The following is a 26805-nucleotide window of genomic DNA, read 5'->3' on the forward strand; positions in this document are numbered from 1 at the left end:
GGAAACAACGTCGTGTTATCAACGCTGATTAACTTTTCAAAATCAACACCTCATTCAGCTTTCATCCCAGGGCTGCAGCACGACCCTAATTCACCCATAATGCAGGTAAGACGGTGAAACAGCGTCGCGATTTCAACGGTGAATCCACGTCGTGATTTCAACGTTGATCCAATTTGCAAAATCGAAAGGTTATTCAACGTTGATTCAACGTCGGGATTTCAACAGTGAATCAGCGTTGTGATTTCAACCGTACATCAACGTCACGATTTCAACGGTGAATCAACGTCGTGATTTCAACGTTGATCCAATTTGCAAAATCGAAAGGTTTTTCAACGTTGATTCAACCATGGTACCTGACGTTGTTTCAACGTTGAATCAACGTTGAAATGCCGGCTGGGATATTTTACACTGGGGTTCCTTGAGATTTTATGCACTTTGAAAAGTTTGAGAAAGGCTGGTCTAGAGTGTATCCACCTTTGGGGGTCCATGTACATATTGAATCGACAGTTAAAAAAAAAGTCTCAAGTCCAAATATTCATTTATCACCTGTTTGACAAACTCTTCCTGTTTCGATGTCCGGATTTGAATTAAAAAAATCTCAAACATGCTCCAAAGTTCCGATCTGAATCAACCGATCGCGAACATGCTCCGAAGTGCCGATCTGAATCAACCGAGTCGCGAACATGCTCCGAAGTGCCGATCTGAATCAACCGATCGCGAACATGCTCCGAAGTGCCGATCTGAATCAACCGATCGCGAACATGCTCCGAAGTGCCGATCTGAATCAACCGAGTCGCGAACATGCTCCGAAGTGCCGATCTGAATCAACCGAGTCGCGAACATTCTCCGAAGTGCCGATCTGAATCAACCGAGTCGCGAACAGGCTCCGAAGTGCCGATCTGAATCAACTGAGTTGCGATCTGAAAACTTCGACCAAAGAATGTAAAAAATAACTCTATTCACTCAGATCACGTATCTAAAAATAAATCGCTATAGTAAAAGAGAAATAATAAGAGGAGTGAAGTTTCCTACCGCTCTGCTGTGTTTGGTCCTCATGCGCGTCTGACGCTCCGCGGCGCGTCTTATGTATATGTTTCCCTGTAAAATAAAATATGATCTTATCTATGTCATATGTAAGATTTTACTTTGTATTTAAATTATATTTGATTTTAGCTATAACTCAAGTTAAAGATATAACTATATAGAAAAACTGCTTTGTTTCCTTTTGCATGATTTCTGAATGCTTGAGACTATAAAATAAATAAGTCATAATAAATTTATAGCCATAGGTAAATGTCGAGAGCTACAATTGTGATTTATAAATAATACAATTTATTCATTTAGTTTTTTATTTGATTAAATTTATTTTTTCACCCCTATAGTAGGTGTTTTTTCCATCATCATATTTGAGGAAGGGGGGCACAACAATACAATCCTGCTTATGGGAACCCTTAAGGTGTTGTCATCTATGTGTGCTCTACTGCACACACACACACACACACACACACACACACTGAAGCACGCGTGGTGTTTTCAGCTCTTCACATTGATACATGATGTATGCTACACATGTGCACATCAGCGCGCTATGAGAGGATTTCACCATTTCATTTGATAAAACTATCTTCATTCATTCGTATTGGATACACAGACTGACAGAAACAGCAATGTCTATACGACAACCTGTCGAAATAAAATTTCAGTATAACTTGAAGAAACTCAAACAGAAATATAGTACTATTGCACAGTAGAGTATGCTATACTTCAAGTATTAGCATACTTGATATGCTATAATTCCTATTAGCTAATAATAATAGTTAATTAAAAAACACAGAAACTGGTTACAACCCACCAAAATAAAAGTTTGGTCTAACTCAAAGAAATTATGTAAGAAATTGCTTAGTAAAATATACTTAAAAGATATACTAAAACATTATTTTAAAGGAATATCACACAAGTTTTCATAGAAGTTTTAATTTAAGCTTGCCAAAACAATAACACCATATTTTTTAAAAAACAATTTCTAAAAGTACATTTGTATTTGTGCCTATGATGTTTATTTATTTATTATTATTGTCAGCTAATAAAACCTATGGTTCAGGGATCATATTAATATAACATCTAAGGCTAAATGTAGCTCTTGACTGGTTGAGTTAGATGATGATTAACACTAAACTGTAGAAAATCAGTTGAGTCTCCCCAGCTGGAAATGTCATTGGCTGTTAAAGTCTTGTGTTTCTTTGACATAATGATAACACTGAACTTTTTATAATGCTCTTAATTACATGTCGATGCATACTGTATGCATTAGTGAGTGTGGTGGTGCTTATGGGGTATGGTCACTTGTTCCTTATATAAACTGTTTCAAATGCAAGACATTGTTTGCATGAGATTAAGTTTGTAAATGATAGCCTGTGTCCTTTTGTAGTGTGCACATATATTTATCATCAAACTGTGATAACCGTGACAAAATTCAGTATATACAGTATACGTCTGCCATATGTTGCCACCCGTCAAAAATTCCTGCCCCCTTCTCGCCACCCCATCAATATTTTTCTAGATCCGCCCCTGCGTGAGCCCTCTCTGCTGTGATTGGTCAGAGAGCACAGTCCTTTGTAATTGGTCCAGAGCTGTAGAGAGATCTCTCTAGGTAACAGAATAAGATTCATATTCCTGACGACTCGTTTCGGCGTTTGCGAGCCGACTCTTTTTCTGTCGTACAGATAGTGTATGTTCACATAACGCTACATGACACACTGCATGAAAGGTAATAGTCGAAAAGGCATGATAGACGCACTTTAAGAAACAAAACTAAAGTCCTTGTGGATGACGTTGTCCACCTCCACCATGAGGATGCCAGAGGGAGGAAGAGCCTTGTGCACCTTCTCCTCCATTGGCTCCGAGTCCTGGAGCGATCGCTTCTGCTTCATCCACACAGCTTTCGGATGCTCGCCCTCCTCCTCCTCCAGCTCCACTTCCAGCTGCTTATTAATGCGGATTCTGGGAAACCACGGACAAAAAGATCAGAAAACGTCCCTGAAACATGCATTCATCTCAATCAGTCTACAAAGAAGCAAAAGATGTGCTTATATTTATTTAATAATGAAAAAAAATTAATAAAAAAAAACTAAATTCCCTCTGAAGGTTTATGATGGAACATGGAATTTAAATGATAGATATACATTTAAATGTAAATACACTTTTAATTTAAAATTTAAATTAAATTGACATTTAAATATAATTTTAAATGTAAGTTTGAATGTAAATAGACTTAATTTACAATTTAAAAAAATTTAAAAACACACCTACACCTACACACACACACACACATATTTATACTTACATGCTTCATTATTATGCAAATGTATGTGCATCCAATAAAATAAAAGGCACTAGAGTTTAATATAAACAAAACAGAGATATGAATCTCTATCAGTTGATGGTTGTTCTTGCATGGTAGACCGAGTTAAACCATATTTCTAATCAAAAATTTCTAATCAAATTTCTCTTTATTTATTCCTTCTCTTTCTGTCCAAAACCTGGTATTACGAGCTCTTCTTGTGTCTGTTTTCCTGTTTAAGAAGAATCGCTTCATGTATCCCTCAACTGTAAGTGGCTTTGGATAAAAGCGTCTGCTAAATTGACTAAATGTAATGTAAAAATCTCCAAAGTCCCTATCTGAATCAACCGATCGCGAACAGGCTCCGAAGTGCCGATCTGAATCAACCGATCGCGAACAGGCTCCGAAGTGCCGATCTGAATCATCCGATCGCGAACAGGCTCCGAAGTGCCGATCTGAATCATCCGATCGCGAACATGCTCCGAAGTGCCTATCTGAATCAACCGAATCGCGAAAACATGCTCCGAAGTGCCGATCTGAATCAACCGAGTCGCGAACATGCTCCGAAGTGCCGATCTGAATCAACCAAATCGCGAAAACATGCTCCGAAGTGCCGATCTGAATCAACCAAATCGCGAAAACATGCTCCGAAGTGCCGATCTGAATCAACCGAGTCGCGAACATGCTCCGAAGTGCCGATCTGAATCAACCGAGCCGCGAACATGCTCCGAAGTGCCGATCTGAATCAACCGAGCCGCGAACATGCTCCGAAGTGCCGATCTGAATCAACCGAATCGCGAAAACATGCTCCGAAGTAGAGCTGAAGATCTTTGCCTGAACCCGACGGGACCCGTCGGGACCCGACGGGTTCGGTCGGGTTCGGGCTTAATTTCTATCATCTTACGCGGGCTCGGGCCGGGCTCAGGCTTGCACTCCGTTTGCGAGGTAAACGAGCGGTCATGTGATGTGTTTCGATTAGTGCGAGAAAGATGCGAAAATGAATGCTGAGCAGGTGTAACGGAGGCTTGCCTCTGGTGATTACGTTTTGGTTGCACCAGCAACTAAAGCAAACTCTGAGCGAGGTGTGGAAAAGTTTTGACCATGCTTATAATGAGAATAATGAGTGAATAATGACGCACCATCAGTGAGCGCAGGAGCGCGCTGAAGACATCTACAGTGGATTCAATCATTTTCCTCCACAAAAACATGTAGACCTAGCCTAATATCTGTGAGTAAAGGTTTTTCAAATGATAACTAAATATTCATTGAGTCTTAAATGCATAATGTTGACAGAGTATTTACGCTAATGTTGGCATTATTCTTTTATAAAATAAAGCAAATCCGGCGGAGCCTTTATCTTAATTTCGTTATTGCCAAATACCCATTTTAATTTAAATTTTATCTTAATTTTTTTTTTTTTAATGACTCGTTTTTATTGGTGCGTTGGTCTATTTATAGGTTAAATGAGCCCATATGTCTAGAATGCTGAGATGTTACGATGTTACAGAGGACTTATTTTATTTCTTTATTCCAACTTCCAAGTGGTCTAGTCTACGTTAGTTATGAGTAAATTATGTTAAAACATGAATAAATTACTCATTGTTGACAAAAGGCAAAAGAGCTGTGTGCGTGCGCACATTTGAATAATTTCGGGCTGTAAACGGGTTCGGGCTTTAAAAAAGCTGTCAATCAAAATGTACTTGTCGGGCTCGGGCCGAAACCTGTCGTGCTCGGATCCTGTCGGGCCTAACTTTTAAGGCCCGATTACAGCTCTACTCCGAAGTGCCGATCTGAATCAACCGAGTCGCGAACAGGCTCCGAAGTGCCGATCTGAATCAACCGAGTCGCGAACATTCTCCGAAGTGCCGATCTGAATCAACCGATTCGCGAACAGGCTCCGAAGTGCCGATCTGAATCAACCGATTCGCGAACAGGCTCCGAAGTGCCTATCTGAATCAACCGAGTCGCGAACAGGCTCCGAAGTGCCGATCTGAATCAACAGAGTTGCGATCTGAAAACTTCGACCAAAGAATGTAAAAAAAAACTATATTTATCTAACTCTACAACTCTTCAAAAGACTCAGATCACGTATCTAAAAATAAATCGCTATAGTAAAAGAGAAATAATAAGAGGAGTGAAGTTTCCTACCGTTCTGCTGTGTTTGGTCCTCACGCGCGTCTGACGCTCCGCGGCGCGTCTCCGCCCCTCACACGCGCGTTACAGTGCTAAATTAATCATCTTTGCTAATTATTATACATTTACTTCATTGTCAGCTTCAGGTACTTCATTTATTATTGTTCAATGAACTGTTTGAAACGAAAATGTTGTATTTCAGTAATAATTCAAAATTACTTGTCCTGTCTAATTAAACAGGACATTTGCATTTACATTTGGGTAATGCAGTGTTTTAAAATTATATTTTACACTGGGGTGCCTTGAGATTTTATGAACTTTGAAAGTTGCCCTTACTGAAAAAAGTTTGAGAAAGGCTGGTCTATGGAACTATATCCTCTGACTGTTTCAGTGTCTCAGTATCTTCAGTGTCTGTTTTTTATGTATATGTTTCCCTGTAAAATAAAATATGATCTTATCTATGCGATATGTAAGATTTTACTTTGTATTTAAATTATATTTGATTTTAGCTATAACTCAAGTTAAAGATATAACTATATAGAAAAACTGCTTTGTTTCCTTTTGCATGATTTCTGAATGCTTGAGACTATAAAATAAATAAGAGTCATAATAAATTTATAGCCATAGGTAAATGTCGAGAGCTACAATTGTGATTTATAAATAATACAATTTATTCATTTAGTTTTTTATTTGATTAAATTTATTTTTTCACCCCTATAGTAGGTGTTTTTTCCATCATCATATTTGAGGAAGGGGGGCACAACAATACAATCCTGCTTATGGGAACCCTAAAGGTGTTGTCGTCTATGTGTGCTCTACTGCACACACACACACACACACACACACACAGACACATATACACACACTGAAGCACGCGTGGTGTTTTCAGCTCTTCACTATATTGACACATGATGTATGATACACATGTGCACATCAGTGCGCTATGAGAGGATTTCACCATTTCATTTGATAAAACTATCATTCATTCGTATTGGATACACAGACAGAAACGGCAATGTCTTTACGACAACCTGTCAAAAAAAAATTTCAGTATAACTTGAAGAAACTCAAACAGAAATATAGTACTATTGCACAGTAGAGTATGCTATACTTCAAGTATTAGCATACTTGATATGCTATACTTCCTATTAGCTAATAATAATAGTTAATTAAAAAACACAGAAACTCTGGTTACAACCCACCAAAATAAAAGTTTGGTCTAACTCAAAGAAACTATGTAAGAAATTGCTTAGTAAAATATACTTAAAAGATTATTACTTAAAACATTATTTTAAAGGAATATCACACAAGTTTTCATAGAAGTTTTAATTTAAGCTTGCCATAACAATAACACCATATTTTTTAAAAAACAATTTCTAAAAGTACATTTGTATTTGTGCCTATAATGCTTATTTATTTATTATTATTGTCAGCTAATAAAACCTATGGTTCAGGGATCATATTAATATAACATCTAAGGCTAAATGTAGCTCTTGACTGGTTGAGTTAGATGGTGATTAACACTAAACTGTAGAAAATCAGTTGAGTCTCCCCAGCTGGAAATGTCATTGGCTGTTAAAGTCTTGTGTTTCTTATAATAAATTGCCATATTGATAACACTGAATCTTTTATAATGCTCTTAATGACATGTGGATGCATACTGTATGCATTAGTGAGTGTGGTGGTGCTTATGGGGTATGGTCACTTGTTCCTTATATGAACTGTTTCAAATGCAAGACATTGATTGCATGAGATTAAGTTTGTAAATGGCAGCCTGTGTCCTTTTATAGTGTGCACATATATTTATCATCAAACTGTGATAACCGTGACAAAATTCAGTATATACAGTATACGTCTGCCATATGTTGCCACCCCTCAAAAATTCCTGCCCCCTTCTCGCGACCCCATCAATATTTTTCTAGATCCGCCCCTGCGTGAGCCCTCTCTGCTGTGATTGGTCAGAGAGCACAGTCCTTTGTGATTGGTCCAGAGCTGTAGAGAGATCTCTCTAGGTAACAGAATAAGATTCATATTCCTGACGACTCGTTTCGGCGTTTGCAAGCCGACTCTTTTTCTGTCGTACAGATAGTGTATGTTCACATAACGCTACATGGCACACTGCATGAAAGGTCATAGTCGAAAAGGCATAATAGGCGCACTTTAAGAAACAAAACTAAAGTCCTTGTGGATGACGTTGTCCACCTCCACCATGAGGATGCCGGAGGGAGGAAGAGCCTTGTGCACCTTCTCCTCCATTGGCTCCGAGTCCTGGAGCGATCGCTTCTGCTTCATCCACACAGCTTTCGGATGCTCGCCCTCCTCCTCCTCCAGCTCCACTTCCAGCTGCTTATTAATGCGGATTCTGGGAAACCAGGACAAAAAGATCAGAAAACGTCCCTGAAACATGCATTAATCTCAATCAGTCTACAAAGAAGCAAAAGAAGTGCTTATATATATTTAATAATGAAAACAAATTAATAAAAAAAACTAAATTCCCTCTGAAGGTTTATGATTGAACATGGAATTTAAATGATAGATATACATTTAAATGTTAATACACTTTTAATTTAAAATTTAAATTGAATTGAATTGAATGTAAATAGACTTAATTTACAATTTAAAAAAAAACTTTTTTAAATTTAAATCTAAATAAACGTTTAATTTAAACTTTTAATATCTTAAAAATATAATTTAATAAGCAAACATTTAATTTACATTAATTTTTAATAGTCAAATAAGTGTCAAATTATTAATACCTTCCAAAATAAAAGATTTTGTTTACATTGTGTGTGAATATATAAGTACACACGCACACATACACACAAACACACCTACACACACACACACACACACACACACATATTTATACTTACGTGCTTCATTATTATGCAAATGTATGTGCATCCAATAAAATAAAAGGCACTAGAGTTTAATATAAACAAAACAGAGATATGAATCTCTATCAGTTGATGTTGGTTCTTGCATGGGAGACCGAGTTAAACCATATTTCTAATCAAAAATTTCTAATCAAATTTCTCTTTATTTATTCCTTCTCTTTCTGTCCAAAACCTGGTATTACGAGCTCTTCTTGTGTCTGTTTTCCTGTTTAAGAAGAATCGCTTCATGTATCCCTCAACTGTAAGTGGCTTTGGATAAAAGCGTCTGCTAAATTGACTAAATGTAATGTAAAAATAAATCTGAAAATGGTTCTTTATTATATATAAAGCTTTAAAAATTTGTCTAGAGTGTATCCACCTTTGTGTGTGGGTCCATGTATACATACTGAATCGACAGGTAAAAAAAAAAAAAAAGCCTCAAGTCCAAATATTAATTTATCACCTGTCTGACAAACACTTCCTGCTTCGATGTCCAGATTTGAATTAAAAAAAATCTCAAACATGCTCCAAAGTCCCGATCTGAATCAACCGATCGCGAACAGACTCCGAAGTGCCGATCTGAATCAACCGAGTCGCGAACAGGCTCCGAAGTGCCGATCTGAATCAACCGAGTCGCGAACATGCTCCGAAGTGCCGATCTGAATCAACCGAGCCGCGAACAGGCTCCGAAGTGCCGATCTGAATCAACCGAGTCGCGAACAGGCTCCGAAGTGCCGATCTGAATCAACCGATCGCGAACAGACTCCGAAGTGCCGATCTGAATCAACCGAGTCGCGAACAGGCTCCGAAGTGCCGATCTGAATCAACCGAGTCGCGAACATGCTCCGAAGTGCCGATCTGAATCAACCGAGCCGCGAACAGGCTCCGAAGTGCCGATCTGAATCAACCGAGTCGCGAACATGCTCCGAAGTGCCGATCTGAATCAACCGAGCCGCGAACAGCCTCCAAAGTGCCGATCTGAATCAACCGAGTCGCGAACAGGCTCCGAAGTGCCGATCTGAATCAACCGAGTCGCGAACAGGCTCCGAAGTGCCGATCTGAATCAACCGAGTCGCGAACAGGCTCCGAAGTGCCGATCTGAATCAACCGAGTCGCGAACATGCTCCGCAGTGCCGATCTGAATCAACCGAGCCGCGAACAGGCTCCGAAGTGCCGATATGAATCAACCGAGTCGCGAACAGGCTCCGAAGTGCCGATCTGAATCAACCGAGTCGCGAACATGCTCCGAAGTGCCGATCTGAATCAACCGAGTCGCGAACATTCTCGAAGTGCCGATCTGAATCAACCGAATCGCGAAAACATGCTCCGAAGTGCCGATCTGAATCAACCGAGTCGCGAACAGGCTCCGAAGTGCCGATCTGAATCAACCGAGTCGCGAACAGGCTCCGAAGTGCCGATCTGAATCAACCGAGTCGCGAACATGCTCCGAAGTGCCGATCTGAATCAACCGAGTCGCGAACATTCTCGAAGTGCCGATCTGAATCAACCGAATCGCGAAAACATCCCCCTGAAGTGCCGATCTGAATCAACCGAGTCGCGAACAGGCTCCGAAGTGCCGATCTGAATCAACCGAGTCGCGAACAGGCTCCGAAGTGCCGATCTGAATCAACCGAGTCGCGAATCAACCGAGTCGCGAACATTCTCCGAAGTGCCGATCTGAATCAACCGAGTTGCGATCTGAAAACTTCGACCAAAGAATGTAAAAAAACCTCTATTTCTCTAATAACTCTACAACTCTATGAAAGACTCAGATCACGTATATAAAAATAAATCGCTATAGTAAAAGAGAAGTAATAAGAGGAGTGAAGTTTCCTACCGTTCTGCTGTGTTTGGTCCTCACGCGCGTCTGACGCTCTGCGGCGCGTCTCCGCCCCCACATGCGCTTAGTGCTAAATTAATCATCTTTGCTAATTATTATACATTTACTTCATTGTCAGCTTCAGGTACTTCATTTATTATTGTTCAATGAACTGTTTGAAAAAAAAAATGTTGTATTTCAGTAATAATTCAAAATTACTGTCCTGTCTAATTAAACAGGACATTTGCATTTACATTTGGGTAATGCAGTGTTTTAAAATTATATATTACACTGGGGTGCCTTGAGATTTTATGCACTTTGAAAGTTGCCTTGACTGAAAAAAGTTTGAGAAAGGCTGGTCTATGGAACTATATCCTCAGTGACTTTTTCAGTGTCTCAGTATCTTCAGTGTCTGTTTTTTATGTATATGTTTGCCTGTAAAATAAAATATGATCTTATCTCTGCCATGTGTAAGATTTTACTTTGTATTTAAATTATATTTGATTTGAGCTATAACTCAAGTTAAAGATATAACTATATAGAATTGTATAATTCTATAATATACATATGCATTTTCAAATCCATTATTACTAAAATAATATGAAGAATTTACATACAAATAGTAGCTATATACAATAATCACACGCATATATGTGTGTGTGTGTGTGTTTGCAAAACATGTAAAACAATTTCCAATTTGAAAAGTGAGGAAATCTGAGGGCGCTGACGTCATAAGAAGCAGACGAGTCCGTTGACGTCATCTCTTGGCGACGCAAACACACACGTGTGGCTCGAGTGGAAGAGCGACGAGGTGGAAGCTGTCCGAGAGAAAAAGCTAAGTAACTGGTGATTTAAAACAGAAATCATGGGTAAAAAACTGAAAGTCGGGAAAACCAGGAAGGACAAATTCTACCATCTCGCAAAAGAAACGGGTGAGTCGTGTATACGTGATCTTTGAGACACGCGCATGAGATCACGGCGTACCACGTTATTAGCGTGTGATTTGGACGTTTATTATGATGATATCGGTATATATTCGAGATTATAGAGGCATGATATTCCTCATGATAAGGGTCAGATATATGATGGTGATCATTCAGTAGCACCTGGTTTCATTGCTAAACTGTGTTCATGTCATGTTGTGTGAATGTACAGTGTTTGTACTGAGTATGATCTCATAATATCGGTCTTTATTCGAGATTTTAGAGGCATGATAATCCTCAAAGTGTCAGATATATGATGGTGATCATTCAGTAGCCTCTGATATCAGTGATAGACCGTGGTCATGTTGTGTTGTGTGAATGTACAGTGTTTGTAGTGAGTGTGATCTCATAATATCGGTCTTTATTCAAGATTATAGAGGCATGATAATCCTCAAAGTGTCAGATATATGATGGTGGTCATACAGTAGCACCTGATGTCATTGCTAGACTGTGGTCATGTTGTGTTGTTTGAATGTACAGTGAGTGTTTGTACGGAGTGTAATCTCATAATATCGGTTCGGTTTGTAGGTTATCGGTCCAGATCGTCATTTAAGCTCATTCAGCTCAACAGGAAGTTCCAGTTTCTTCAGAAGGCTCGAGCTCTGGTGGATCTGTGCGCAGCTCCAGGAGGATGGTGGGTAAACTCACCTGCTAGTTCATGTTGACAGCTTAACCAGGGTCTCTGAAACAAGTTTTATTTGAACCTGTTTTTACCAATTTAAAAAAATATATTTTCCATTTTATTTGTGAAATTTATTTTCCTGCAAATTCTGTTTAACGCTTACCCAAATCCTGTACTTTTCTGTGAAAGAACTATGTTGGTTTCAGAAAAACTATAAACGCACCTATGTACTAAATATAAATGCACTTTCATCATTCATAAATCAGAATTTGTTAATATTTTCCTCTGGAAAGCAAAATATGATTTTACATATATGCTAAATGTAAGATTTTATTTTGTATTTGCATTATGTTTGATTAAAAAATTAAGCTTTATCCTTTCCCAAATGTACATTTCTAAATTGTTTTTTAAATTTTTCTGAATTATGTTTTAATGGTAACATTTTTTGGTAACCAAAAAATTGTCTAATCAATTAAAATAATGAAACCTATACAATTTAACAATATAGCAAATTATTAAAAGCATTACAAAAATAATTTTTAGGGCCCTATGGAATCTGTTTATTTTCCCCAAATTGTCTTTTTTGTTCTTGTCTGGAATGCATTAATACTTTATGTAAACTTTTAATAATCAAAAAGTTTGTTGAATCAGTTTAGTGGATAAGACTTAAAGAACTTATATTTTTTTATTATTATTATATTTATGAAATGTTTTATTTTTTCAGAAATTGTGTTTTCTGTTTTAATTATTCTGTAGTTATTGTTTAAAATCAAAAATGGTGGTCATTTTACTTATATTTTTATTCATTAATTATCAAACAGTGCTGCACAACAGACGTTTATGGTAAATGATAAAACATGGAGAAAAACTTAGTTTTAATAATTTTATTGTCACTTTGACAAGTACATGTACAATAGTAATGTATTTCTGTTTAGCTAAGCTTTTATTTTGACGAGTTATTGCGAAGACCAGAGTTTTTGTTTGATTTATTCATTCACAAATGTGGTAGTTTGTGCTGGTTTTCTAATCTCTCGTTGTTGTTCAGGTTGCAGGTGGCGTCGAAGTTCATGCCGGTATCCAGCCTGATTATTGGTGAGTGGTTTTCAAGTGAAGCTTCTGTGATTCAGACACAGACTCCAGGTTTGACACTGTTGTTTTTCTGTCAGGTGTGGATCTGGTGCCGATCAAACCCATCCCGAACGTGGTCATGCTGCAGGAGGACATCACCACGGAGAAGTGCAGACAGGTGCGTGTTTGTGCTCTTCAGCGCGTTCAGATACGCCTGATTCCTCGATTATATTTTAATGTTAGAGAAAAAAAACGTGTGGAGCATCTCAAACTCCATCTCTGCATGTTGTTGTGAGTTTGGGTTTAATACAAAGTCACTCACTGAGTTTAAAGGTTTTTCTGGTTTTGCTCAGGCTATCAGGAAGGAGCTGCAGACATGGAAGGTGGATGTTGTGCTAAACGACGGCGCGCCGAACGTCGGAGCGAACTGGCAGCATGACGCCTTCTCGCAGGCCAACCTCACGCTGATGGCGCTCAAGCTGGCCTGCGAGTTCCTGACCAAAGGCGGCACCTTCATCACCAAAGTCTTCCGCTCCAAAGACTACCAGCCGCTCATGTGGATCTTCCAGCAGTTCTTCAAGAAGGTGCAGGCCACCAAACCACAGGCCTCCCGAAACGAGTCCGCTGAGATCTTTGTCGTCTGCCAGGGTAAATCCATGTGTTTCATACTGATCTCGTTTCATTCGTTCTGTCTATTGTTTGTTATCTATCAGTTGTTCTGTCTGTCTGTAGTTATAAAATTAAGTCTATCTTTCATTCTGTAGTTCTGTCTATATAGTTTGATCTATAATTTTATGTCTCTCCTTCGTTTGTTATACAAGTATTTTATTCTATTTATTTTTTTTGTTTGTTTTTTTAGCTATTGGTTGATTTGTTGTTTCTTGTTCCATTCTAGCTATCGTTCACTTTCTATAGACTTTATTCTAGCTATTGTTCGCTTGTTATTAGGATTGGGAACCGAAAACTGGTTCTTATTCAGATCTTATTCATTTTAGCTATCGTTCGCATATTATCTTCATCTATCATTCTGTCGTTCATTCTACATCTCTATTGTTTTTCACCCATTATTTCTATTACCTGTTCTATAATTCTATTGTTGTTTATATCTGTCTGCTTTGTCTACATGAATAAATTTCTCTTTTCTTCAGGTTTTTTGGCTCCGGATAAAATTGACAACAAGTTCTTCGATCCCAAGTACGCTTTCAAAGAGGTCGACGTACAAGTCAAAACTGTCAAGGATCTGGTTAACAATAAAAAGCCCAAGGTATGTCTTATTACACTTTACTTCATTTGAATGAAATGTATTTATTATTTTATGATATTGTATTATATATTTTATAACTTTTAGGCGAATTGTATACAATTGTAAAGTGTAGTGTAATGTAATTTCCTTGTTTTAAACTTTATATCTGTGTTGTTTCAGGCTGAAGGCTACATGGACGGCGAACTCATTCTGTATCACACTTTCTCAGTGACCGAATTCTTAAAAGCCGAAAACCCGGTCGATTTCTTGAGCAAAGCCAATGTGGTACGCTTTCAGACCACTACACTTAAATTCCAGACACCAGCACATATGTTTCTCATGTGTTTCTACGTCTAATTTCCATCTGTTTCTTCTCCAGATCACCTTTGATAACCCCGAGCTGGAATCACACCCCCTTACTTCACCAGAAATCAAAGAGTGCTGCTGCGATATTAAAGTCCTGGGCCGGAAGGAAATGCGGTGAGTCACTGCACTTGTTGACCATATATGGAGAATCGGTGTTCGTAGCCTGGAATCTGATTGGCTGTTGTGTTGTTAGTCTGCTCTTGTCATGGAGGTCCAAGCTGAGGAGGTTCATGGCTAAAAAGCTGAGACAGGAAGCCAAGTACCTGGACCAGGAAATGAGGTGTGTCATCATAATCATCACAGAATTCACTGATCGTAGATTCAAATTTTCTTCGTAATTACGTATTTTTTTGCGATGTTAGCTCAAATGATGATGACAGCGATATTGACGAGAAGGAAGGCAAGAAAAAGAGCGCTGAAAAGAAGGAAGAGAAGACTCCGGCAGAAGAGGAGGAAGAGGAGATGGAGCAGAAGCTGGCGGAGATGAAAGCTGAAGAGATCGCCGAACTCAGACGGTAGATTATAAAAAATTTTGTTACTATTTTATATGACCGGTATTTTCTGTTTTTTTTTTATCTAAACATTCATAAAATAGTAAAAAAATAATCTATTTCTATTACCAATATATTTAATTTTTTTTTAAATCATTGTAGGGTAAATATTTGTATTATAGTTTAATATCTTGAAGAAGATTTCAGCTAATTTTGAAATAAATTTTTTTATATGTAGTTATTTTAGAAATTTGGAAACTAGCTAAAATATATATATATATATATATATATATATATATATATATATATATATATATAGTAAATATAAAAATAATAAAAATTCATTTAGTTTTAATTAACAATAATAGCTGTATAAATGTTAAATTGGCGTCTTTGAAGCTGGTTTATGTTGATCAGGTTTGACGTGTGTTTTTGTTGGTAAACAGTAAGAAGAAGAAGCTGCTGAAGGAGAAGCGGAAGCAGAGGGAGCGAGTGGAGATGAAGATGGATCTTCCCGGCGTCTCCATCGCTGAAACCACCGATTCCTCCATGTTTTCCCTCAGCGCCATCAAGAAGGCCCAGGTAAGAAAGCAGCAGGTCTGGAGGAAGATGAGTGACTCCTGAGCTCGTCCTGACGGTGGTGTCTATAATCCTCAGGGTCTGAGTGAGATCACACAGGGAGACATGAAGGGAGCCGACGCTTTAGTGGACGACCAGGAGGAGGACGACCTGCATATATCTGATGAAGACGAGGACGAGCGGATGTCTCTGGCCTCTGACCTGGACTCAGACGACCTCGAGGAGATCGAGAAGAAAGAGAAGGAAATTGAGAAGATGCCTAAGAAGAAAAAGTACGGTTCTGTTTCCTTCCTTTTTTATGGAATATGTTTACCGTATTTTTCGAACTATAAGTTGCATTTATTTAGAACCAAGAGAAAACATTACCGTCTCCAGCCACGAGAGGGCGCCCTCTCGTGGCTGTAGACGGTAATGTTTTCTCTTGGTTCATTTCTCTTAGTTCATTTCTCTTGGTTCATGTCAAATTAATTTTGATAAGTCGCACGTGACTATAAGTCGCAGGACCAGCCAAACTACGAAAAAAAGTGTAACTTATAGTCCCGAAAATACGGTAGTTTGGTTCGTCTGTACATTAACATTAAATTGTAATATAAATTAAATATAAAATATTAAAATTAGGGCTGCAACTAACGATTATTTTGATAATCGATTAATCTGTCGATTATTTTTATGATTAATCGGTTTATGTACTTATATTTTAGTTTTTTCCATTTTTTCCCCAAGTAAATTATTAATAAAGGGTCTTTATCATTCAGCATAGATTTTTAAGAGATTTTAACCATTTTGCATTGTCATATCCTCATCAAAAATATACCTGGAGTTGTTTTATTATGTTAGTAATCCTTTGTCGAACTCTTCTGCAATCAAAACACTGACCCATACTCTAGCAAAATTCACAAGGAGATTTCAAATATTGTTTTCACCATGGCAGTCCTTAGAGCTCCTAAAGTAGTTTAACATCCCAAACAAAGCTTAAGGAATCTTTGAGAACATATTTTCACGAAGTATAAGGATAAAACAGAATAAAATTGCAGTGCATTGTATTTTATTATTTACTGGGAAAAAGCTTTATAGCTTATGCTGTGAAATTGTAAACAATCCTTCGAAAAAAAGTGCCAATGGCATGAAACCTGAATGGAACTCACAATTTAAAGTAAAATCCATCAGAAGGTTGTCCAGAAAAAAAAAATGGGACACACACAAAAAACCTGCTGTGTGAAAAAGAGCAGTGAATACTTAGAAAAGAAGTGCATTTTACCTCTCTCATTCAGTCATAATTAGGCTGCAAGTCTGAATTATGAACTGGTAAACGACAAACTGATCACATAACATTTTGTAAAGCTTTAAATGTTAACTGTTAAAAAGCAATGTTATCAGCTTTTACGACTAAACATTTGCAAACAACCTTGTACTGGAGAATCTGCACAAATAAAATTCTTATGGGCCGTTCACATATCGCACCTAAAAACGCGTGGAAAACGCTAGTCGCGTCGCTTTCTCCTTCTTTCCAAAGCGCTCGGGCAGAAGCGCCCCTGAGGCGTCTGCCTTTGCTAAGCAACCATGACGTGCTCTCACCATGACGTGCCCTCTCCATGAAGACCCGGAAATTTCAGCAAAGGATAAATGGATGCGGTGTGGACGCGCCTGGAAAAACGGGCGCATCGCACCGCGTGCGTGTCGCGACCGCGTCGCTTCCATTATGAGAGTGCATACTGCGCGCCTACATAGGAAATAACGAACTTGAGCACGCAAAAGACACGATATGTGAACGGCCCCTTAAACAGTTCAGTAGTGCAGAGTTTACAGGTTACTCTTCATTTTAAAGGCTCAAAGTAAAGTACTCCCACTTCCCGCTGAATGCTGCAGAGACGCTGTTCGGGAAGCACGTGACATAAAACGAGGCCAGCTATTGGCTATTCGCTACTTCACCTGCTGTACTGGCTGAGTAAAACCTCCGGTGGCTCATTACTGCCACACTTTGGTCACCGCAGATTTGAAATATGCACGAAATGAGCCGCTTATGGCAAATAAAATTTATTTAGCGACGAATCGATTACTAAATTAGTTGACAACTATTTTAATAATCGATTTTAATCGATTAAATCGATTCGTTGTTTCAGCTCTAATTAAAATGTTATACTGAATAAAAAAAATACAAAAAATAGTTTATTTGTATATATTATAAAAGTATAATATATAATTCAAATAAAGGTGTATATATAAATATTAATTTAAATTATATATGTGTTTATAGTGCTATCAATCGATTTAAAAGAAATTTACTAATTAAAGCTTTATGTAACTATTTTAGAGGTTTCATTTTTATTTGTTCTATATTCACTTTTTATAATCCAAATATAAATAATACATTTTCTTAAAATGGGTAGCTAATAGCAGGTTCCTAGATTTATTTATGTACCAGTAATTGGCATAAACTGTACTTACCTTTTGTAATATTTTAAAAACTGTAATGTTTAAACGTGTTTTATGGGAGAAAAAGATATAGATAAAAATATATAAAGATTTAATAGATTTACATTTTACATACTTTTAGTAGACACTTATCCAAAGTGATTTGGTGCATTCAGGCTAACAATTTGTACCTATCATGTGTTCCCTGGGAATCGAACCTACCACTTGAACTACAGGAACACTAATAAAATAGTTACAATAACACTTTAATTTTTATCCAAACGCTTTACAATTGTATATGAATTATAGTTTCCAAAGGAATTCACTGCTTTTTCTTGCATTTCTGCAGAGTTGCATTCGCCGCCGAGCCGCAGGACGAAGGGGAAGAGAACGGTAACAAGTTAATTGTCGAACTGGAAGAAAAAGACGAGAAGAGAGAGCGCGAGACCAACATGTGGTTCAGCAAGGTGTGAATCGCGCATTTAGACTTAAACAAATCTGGTTTACGGCATCTTACGCTTTTCTTTATGTTGTGCAGGAGATCTTTGCTGAGCTGGATTTGGACGACGATACAGACGCCTTGAGTGAACTGAGACAAACCCAGCTGCTGCAGAGTGGAAAAGGCAAAAAGAGGAAAGCCGAAGAGGAGGCGGAGCCTGTCGTGCAGAAACAGGAAGTGGCCACCCCCTCACAGAAAGTGAATGTGGATGAAGACAATAGTGACTCTGATGATGACGACAGCAGCGATGATGAAAAGTGAGACAAGTGTATTTTTGTTAATACTAACGCTTCACTACTTGATTTTGTTTGTTAAAAATGCTTTTTTCCGACAGCGAAATTGCGCGAATGAAAAACGCCTCGGCAGCTGTCGACGCGAGTGGGGAGATGGATGACGACAACTTTCAAGTTGTTTCTGTTGAAAAAATAAGTCAGTTGAGAATCGTATTTAACATTTTAGTGCCATTTATAAAATAGTTTCATTGTTAATAGTAGATTTTAATTTTTTTTTTTCGCAGACAAACGTGCACGAATTCTCAATGCAGAAGGTTTGGCACTTGGCGCTCAGATCGCGACGTCCAAAAAGCGAGAGCGAGATTTGATCGATGGCTCCTTCCACAGGTCAGACTGCGCTAATGACTTAACGATTACGTTATTTGTGCATTTCAGAGGTAATGATATTGTCTTCATGCTGCTTTCGTAGGTTTGCGAATTCTGAGGATATGACTGAAGTTCCCGCCTGGCTTGTTGACGATGAAAAGAAGCACCGGAAGAGGCCTGTTCCTGTCACCAAGGAAATGGTGGAGGAATACAAGCAGAAATGGCGGGAAATCAACGCACGACCAGTCAGACGCGTCGCAGAGGCCAAAGCGCGCAAGAAGAGACGGGTGAGACAATCCTGACATCTTCAGCACTAATAGAAATTTACAAATCATGAGCGAAATGTTTTTCTCTATTTATATGAAATTGTTTTAAAAAAATCCTTATCCAGGGGAAAATGGTCCAGTCCTGGCTGTTTCTGGTGCTACAAAAATACGTTGAATTCATTAAACTCAAAAGTGAATCTGGCCGTTAAATTCGTGTTTTCTGTTGTAGATGTTGAAGAAGATGGAGCAGGCCAAGAAGAAGGCCGAAGCTGTGGTGAACACGGTGGATATTTCAGAGCGAGAGAAGATGGCTCAGCTCAAGAGGTCGGCCTCCACGTCAACACGTCCTCTTAATTAATTTCATTTCCAACGCACTGAAGCCTAATTCTTTTCTTTTTTTCGCTCCCAGCATCTACAAGAAGGCCGGCGTGGGGAAGGAGAAACGAGACCTCACGTACATCGTGGCTAAGAAGGGCGTGGGACGCAGGGTGCACCGTCCCGCTGGAGTCAAGGGCACTTTCCGCGTGGTGGACGGGAGGTTGAAGAAAGACACGAGAGCCGCACAGAGGAAGGACCAGAGGGGGCGTGGTCCTAAAGGAGGGCGTGGTCCTAAAGGAGGTCGGGGTCCTAAAGGAGGACGGGGCATGAAGGCAGGAAAAGGAAATGCGAAAAAGAAGTGATGGACGCCCGTCTCGTCCTCATTCAGTCTGATTGATTGAGCTGCTCGTGTCGTTTATGAGTCTTTAGCACTATATGCTAATCTTCTCATCTAGCCCAGCCCTTTCGTTTCCGACGACTTGCTGTTTTGCTTGGACTTTGACTCATGTGATTATAAATAAGGGTTTGAACCCTTTCAGCAGTCAGACACGGTTCTGATGTTTTTCAGCATTGTTATAATGCTGTGTATTTCCATGTCTAACGTATACTTTGTGGTATATGAACGTCAGGTGTATACGTGAACTTCCTGATCTTTCTGAATTAATTATGCCAATTTATGTGTGGAAAAACCTGCTTGGTTTGTTGGTAAGATTTTAAATAAATGAAAACTGAATGAAAAAAAAATTGTCAAATAGAACTGAATTATTTTTTTTTAAACTTTAGTGATTTGATATAGTTTTCATTTATATAATTTAAATATTAATAAATGTGAACCATATAAATGTTATAGTGCTTTTTTTTTTTTAATCTACAACAATATATATTAATATCGTTTACATTTTTGTTTTAAATGTAAAATATAACATAATGTTTAAATGTTGTTTATATTGGCATTTTTAAAAATATACAATAAAAAGAAATCAGAAAAATATTGTTTAAAATTAAAATTGATTTAAAGTTATAGAATTTTAAATGTATATTTATTTAAAAAATTTATCTAGATATATTTGTAGTTGTAAAATATAATTTTATTTTTTTTTTCTGGAATGTGTACTTACCATGTTTGGCTATTTTGTTTTACAAATAGATTTAGCAATGAATCATGATTCTCAATCTGCAAAAAGTTGCAATATTGACGAAAATTAATTTCACAATCAAATGAAACATTGTCCGTCACAAAATTGATAATCACCCCGAATACGAAGAAAAATGTTTCATATTTTAATTGAATTGACGTCTACAGATTCCCAGCTAGTAAATTTAACTTCCCAGAACCTTCTGAGAACAGTTTGTAGTTCCCAAATATTCTAGTGTTCTCTGCCAGAAAAAATTAATTGCATACATAGAATGTTCTCTTTAGGTGTGGAGAATATTCCAATATCATTTTTATTTGGCTTCCATAAGAATAATTATATGGCAATGTTAGGGTAATGTTCTCTGTTTTCTGACTATTGCTTGATCTTTTGAGTGTAGATGTGCTGGTGAACAGTTTCTTCATCTTTCAAACCCCGTAAGCCTCCAGTCAAAGACTTCTGGATCGATTTGACCAGCTAACAAATGTTGGTTCCCGAAATGTTCAGCTACCCTTACCTACTGGTTCCCAGAACAAGCATCATCCAAGAAACTTTGTTTACATGAATGTAACATTGCGGAAAGGTTTAGTTATATTGGTTTTCCATAAGTTAATATTTGTGTTAGCCGACTATCTTGTTCATCCATTACATGGGTTTAATTTTATGTAGATGTGTAGACGTTTCTTCATCCAAAACCCCCAAGTCGAGAGGATCGATTTGACCTCCAGATGAAGCCCGAGGGCGTCGACGCGCGTCACGAAACGTCCCACGCCGCGGGAGCCGGTGACGCAGAAGACTGGCGAGATTGTGAGGAGAGGGGGAACGAGATGCTGTGAAAGATGCGGATTACCTCACATCTCACATGTCTGACTGGATGATTCGCTCCATTGTTGCCCAAACAATGACGGCCGCGCGTAGTGGGCTTAAAACCGCTCGAATCGCGCGCATAGAGCGCAATCTTCGCGGGAGACAGGCACCAACCGTCAGAGAGGTAATATGAAGACCGATATTATGTTATAAACTTGATTCGAACCTTTTGACGCGCTTTTATCTACTTTATTAGGTGTTTTGAAAGTAAAGTCCGTGGCTCTCTGAGGGAAGTCTTGGAATGATTTGACCGTTACACGCTTGTTTTTGAATCCTTGATTGGCGGGAACAAAAGCGCGGTTTGTTCTCAGTGTCCATTTGCGATGCGTTTAGAGCACGTGTTGTGAGTTTAATCGTGAAAGGCTCTCTTATTTGTCTCTGAATGAGTAATTTGTGGGCGCTGTGTGTGTGTGTGTGTTTGGCAGCGTTCAGCTGGAGTTTGAAATGTGCTGATCCAGTTTGTGCTGCGCAAACGCTTCGCATTCCGAACGCTTTTATGATGAACGGATGAAGTTTTGATTGATTCGAGCCAAATGCTGATCGCACAGAACGGCTTTTGTTTATAAACGGGTCGATGGAGGCTGAGGGGAACCGCTGGAGGACCACAGCCGAGAGGTTTGTTTGTAAAAAGTTAGTGAAATTACGAAAGACTATTGAGTTTTACCTCAGAATTAACATAGTTTTTGTAATATGCAGCATCATATATAGCTCTCCAAAAGTGCCTTCAATAATATTGAGGTTTTTCATCTTTGGCCATTTAATATGGCATTAATAAAGTGTTTATTAGAAGCTAAATAGCAGATTTCTATGCTATTGTGGAATATAACAATACAATGAAAATGCTTTCAAACATATTATAATGATTTAAATGACAAAAATGTATAATTATAACTACAAATATTTATTAATAAATAGTTTAAACTAATAAACAGTTTAAAGATGAATGACACCTCTTAAAGGTAAATCTTGGTTTGTTATATATTTTGAAAATATACATATTTTTAAATGTTGTATATGTATTATAAAAATTAAACAATTGGATTTAATCCATTCTATAATTTATTATTATTAGTAGTAATAGTAATATTTACATGTCGTAGGCTATATTTATTATAGAATTACACTCATACTTTTAATCTGTCTCATTATTAATATTGTTTTTATGTTGTATATTTATTATAAAAATTAAACAATTGGATGTAATCCATCCTATAATTTAGTACTAGTAGTATTAGTAATATTTACATGTCTTAAGTTATATTTATTATAAAATTACACTCATACTTTTAACTGGTCTTATAATTTATTATTAATATTGTTTATATGTTGTATAATTGTTATAAAAATAACAAATAAATGTATTCTTTTATTCATTGTTTATATGTTGTACTTTATAACATATACATTTAACGGATCATATAATGTATTATTATTACTATATATGTTTATGTATTAATGTTATTTATTTGTTATAAAGTTACACATACATTTAATTTATTGCATAGTTTATTAGTATTATTATTATAGTTGTTGTTTTATTTTCTAATATATCCATTAAAATACATTTCCTATTTGTAATAGTAACCAATTATTTTTTTTACCAAAATTTGTACATATTGTATGTTTTAAAGTTTTTATCCTGAGGAAAAAATGAAAGCTGTATCGGGTTCAGTGTAAAATGTTCAAATGTACTGTTACCAAAAATATGGTGTTTGAATGCACAAAACGTTCTTCGTGGTTGTCATGGAATGGCTATGGGGTTTCTAAAGCGTTCTGATTGGCTGTTGGCATGTTGTCATGCGGTTGCAATGTGTTTTTGCACTCATTCGTGTCTGGCACTCAAATTTAAAGCCAGTTCTTCAGCACTAGTGTGTTCAGTACAGTTTTGTTCAGTTAGTTATCAGTTGTTGTTTCATTAGCGGTGAACGTGTGTGTGTGTGTGTGTGTGTGCAGGAGGGCATTCTGATCCTTTGATTGATGGTGTTCACTCTGGTGGGAGGGGCCTCTCTGTGTGGGGCGGCGGCCCTCGTGCTCCTCGTCATCTCCACGGCTACTGACTATTGGATGCAGTATCGCTACTCGGGGAACGCAGCCAATCAGGGCCTCTGGAGGTTCTGCATCAATCGCAAGTGCCACGCCCACACGCTGACCGTGGGTGAGTGCGGTTAAACCATGGTAGATAGAGTGGGGGGGGGGGGGCTATGATGTCACTCTGATCGACTGTTAGCATCGCACTGGTTCCCTCAACAAAAGCCAATAGGAGTTGGAATATCACAAAAAAATAAGCCCTGTGTTCAGTAATAGTTCATGAAACTTGCATGTTTTGTCCATCAAGATAATCTTAGCAAAATATTATAACTTTTATGAAGCCTAAATAAAAGCGCCACAACTTAAAATCTAAACTTAGGTTATAAGCGAACTACAGCAACACAGTCGCTCGCCTTCAACGTCACCATCACCACAACTATTCAAACTTATTTTAACGTGTTCAGTGAAAATGATTTACTCTGAACGAATTTTAACCCGTGCTACACTAACCTTTTCATGATGATGTTTAATGTCTCCGACAGAGCCTGTAGTCCCATTTAGCAACTTGTTAGCTAACACTTTTTTTTAGAAACATACGTTTTTTTTTTTTTTTTCAAGAAACGTAAATGTAAAAAAAATCACGAGTTGGGTGTAAGTGTTGTGTTTTATGTCGTAGAATAAAACTTGAAAGTATCTTGCGCCTGTGTGAACCACGGACCAAATTTTAGGGATTTAACCAAACTCTCATTCAAAAAAACCAATGGACCCTGGGTCCTTGAAACCAGAAATGCTAAAATGCTAACGCGCTTCTGAGTTTTCGACTTCAAAGTGACATCATAGAGAGACAAGACAGTGGAAAATTGACAAATATGGCAAATAAACTTATTTTTATTCATGTTAAGCCATGTGGGTAGGTCAAAATTCAAGAATATACTTATTATTTAAATGTTTTTTATTTTTTTCATGTTCTATGACGATGGTATTTATTATTTTAGATTTTTAGTAAACATATTTGTTTTTGTGTATATATAGGCTATATGTTTGTGTGTGTGTATGTGTGTGTTATTTCATTTCACGTTTTAACAAAACGTAATAATCTTGTAATGCTAATTACTTTAAAATTTCATTAAATATTTGTTATTGGAAGACTATATTATTCATCAACATTTTATATATATTTATACAGTAATATATTTACTTATATTTAACCCTAAAATTTTACTTATATATATATATATATATATATATATATATAAAAAATTTTCTTAGGCATCTGTGTAGGTCAATACTGAAAAAAATAATAATTATATTATTACAGTTTTAATCTTTTTTTTTTTTTTTCAGATCCCTATTATTTTTATATTATGTCAGAAGCTGTAGTCAGTAATCTGCCTTAATCATGTTCATTGCTCCTCAAGGAAGCCCACAAGTAAGTGCATTAATTGTGTTTGCCCCACAGCCTTCTGGGACGCCACACGGGCCTTCATGCTGCTGTCAGTGCTGGGCTGTTTCATTGGAGTGCTTTTGGGCATCACTGCGTCCAAACGGCCCCGGAGTCAACGGGTGCGGACCGGAGGAATCGCCCTGCTGCTGTCCGGTCAGAAACACACACACACACACACTTCAGCTTCTGTGAATTAGAAAGCACAGTACATGTCGTAGATTTCGAGCAGATTTCTGCTTGATAAACACTGATGTCTGTGCAGTGATGATCAGCTCAGCAGCGTGAGGTTCAGTGTGTGTTCACTGGTCTCTGCTCTGTGTTTCTGCAGGATTTCTTGCGCTCTTGGCTTTGGCGATCTACACCGGCATGACCGTCAACTTCTTCGGCAAACGCTACATTGACTGGAGATTCTCATGGTCCTATATCTTGGCTTGGCTCGGCATCATATTGGCTTTTGCAGCAGGTACATTTCATTATATAGCATGCTTTTTTTTTTTAAATAAAGGAATTAGGTTGAGAAAAAAATAGCAAAACATTTAAAAAATATGCATAAAACGAAGGGGTCTAAATAAAACTTGCTTGTTTTTTGCATTCATCTTAGTACATAGTAATATTCAAAAAGGTTGATTCCTGCTTTTTCTTTATACAATAAATTAATACATAAATAAATGAAAAATAATTAAATAAATATGAATAATATAAAACAGATATCAGGAGGGGGGCTTTCTATAAAACTCAACAAAAACAAAAAACTCTTATAATCTTATTTAAAGAATTCTTAAACTTTTCCAAAATGAAAGAAAAAAAAAATTGCCAAAAAGAAAATTGTAAAGATTTTTAAAGAAAGTTTTTTCTTTTTTCGTTCTTTTTTTTTTCTTCTTAATTTCTTTGCTTTTGTCATTTTAAAATCTTTATAAAAATATTGTAAATTAAAAAGGTTTTAACATTTTATTTAAAGACTTATTTATTATATAATTATTTTTTTTATAATACAAAGTATTATTTTGAACAAAGGGAGTTTTGTAAAATATATATATATTATTCTAAAATGTTGTGCAAAACACATATTCCAATTATTATTTTTTACTATATATATATATATATATATATATATATAAAGATAGAAATCATAATAGTTCTTAATAAGTTGTAAAAATAAATAGCAGTCGCTTGTTTTTGTTGTTCTGCATGTGTCATGGTAAATGTGTGCTTGTGTATGGTGTGTTTCAGGCGTCCTGCAGCTCTGTGCGTATCAGAGGAGCTCCTCTGAAGCAGCACCTGCGAGCGTCTCTGACAGCTGAAACTCAAACATCTCAACATGAAATAAATGGCTTTTGTTCTTTCTTTGGTAGATGATTTATTCCTCCCACAGGAGTTAATTCTGGCATTACTGGTTAGGAGTTATGATCCTGTCTGTCCAATAGATGGCGTTCAGATACAGTACTCCCTCAGATGAAACACAGACACTGAATCACATTTCATTTCTCTAGCTGCCAACTCAACATGAAATACATACAGAAAAACTGACAGCACTAAAGCTTTAAAAACCGCACACAAAAAGACCCTGAGTTATAGTTTGCCTTTTCAAGCATGTTCTGTAAACATGTAAAAATAAAATCTAGGAATAATACAACACTATACAATTTTTGGCAGTAATTTTTAGCAAGTAATTTGTCTAGATGCACATTAACAAAAATTTTTTTGTTGTTGTTGTTTTTT

At 37.2% G+C, this 26805-nt stretch overlaps 2 protein-coding genes across 3 annotated transcripts; both read left to right on the forward strand.

Moving 5' to 3' along the window:
- The first annotated feature begins 10918 nt into the window (after window positions 1-10918).
- ftsj3 (FtsJ RNA 2'-O-methyltransferase 3) lies at window positions 10919-20358 on the forward strand. The gene is made up of 19 exons (XM_052590590.1): window positions 10919-11100; window positions 11680-11785; window positions 12819-12865; window positions 12940-13019; window positions 13195-13489; window positions 13990-14105; window positions 14265-14369; window positions 14464-14564; window positions 14644-14730; window positions 14813-14965; window positions 15388-15523; window positions 15599-15792; window positions 18282-18399; window positions 18471-18688; window positions 18766-18860; window positions 18949-19051; window positions 19134-19317; window positions 19526-19620; window positions 19706-20358. The coding sequence occupies exons 1-19, from the start codon at window positions 11034-11036 to the stop codon at window positions 19974-19976; spliced, it is 2571 nt and encodes an 856-aa protein (XP_052446550.1). The 5' UTR covers window positions 10919-11033; the 3' UTR covers window positions 19977-20358.
- A 1185-nt stretch (window positions 20359-21543) lies between these two features.
- On the forward strand, window positions 21544-26430 carry lim2.2 (lens intrinsic membrane protein 2.2). Of its 2 annotated transcripts, none has more exons than XM_052590660.1 (5): window positions 21544-21738; window positions 23568-23769; window positions 25102-25239; window positions 25415-25549; window positions 26317-26430. In XM_052590660.1, exons 2-5 carry the CDS (start codon window positions 23592-23594, stop codon window positions 26385-26387), a joined length of 522 nt encoding a protein of 173 aa, XP_052446620.1. In that variant the 5' UTR covers window positions 21544-21738; window positions 23568-23591; the 3' UTR covers window positions 26388-26430. The 2 variants fall into 2 exon arrangements, with proteins under 2 accessions (XP_052446620.1, XP_052446621.1); XM_052590661.1 differs by lacking the exon at window positions 21544-21738 and adding an exon at window positions 22009-22229.
- The last annotated feature ends 375 nt before the right edge of the window (window positions 26431-26805 follow it).

This window comes from Carassius gibelio, chromosome B22 (genome assembly GCF_023724105.1).
Source record: "Carassius gibelio isolate Cgi1373 ecotype wild population from Czech Republic chromosome B22, carGib1.2-hapl.c, whole genome shotgun sequence".
Taxonomy (NCBI): Eukaryota; Metazoa; Chordata; class Actinopteri; order Cypriniformes; family Cyprinidae; genus Carassius; species Carassius gibelio.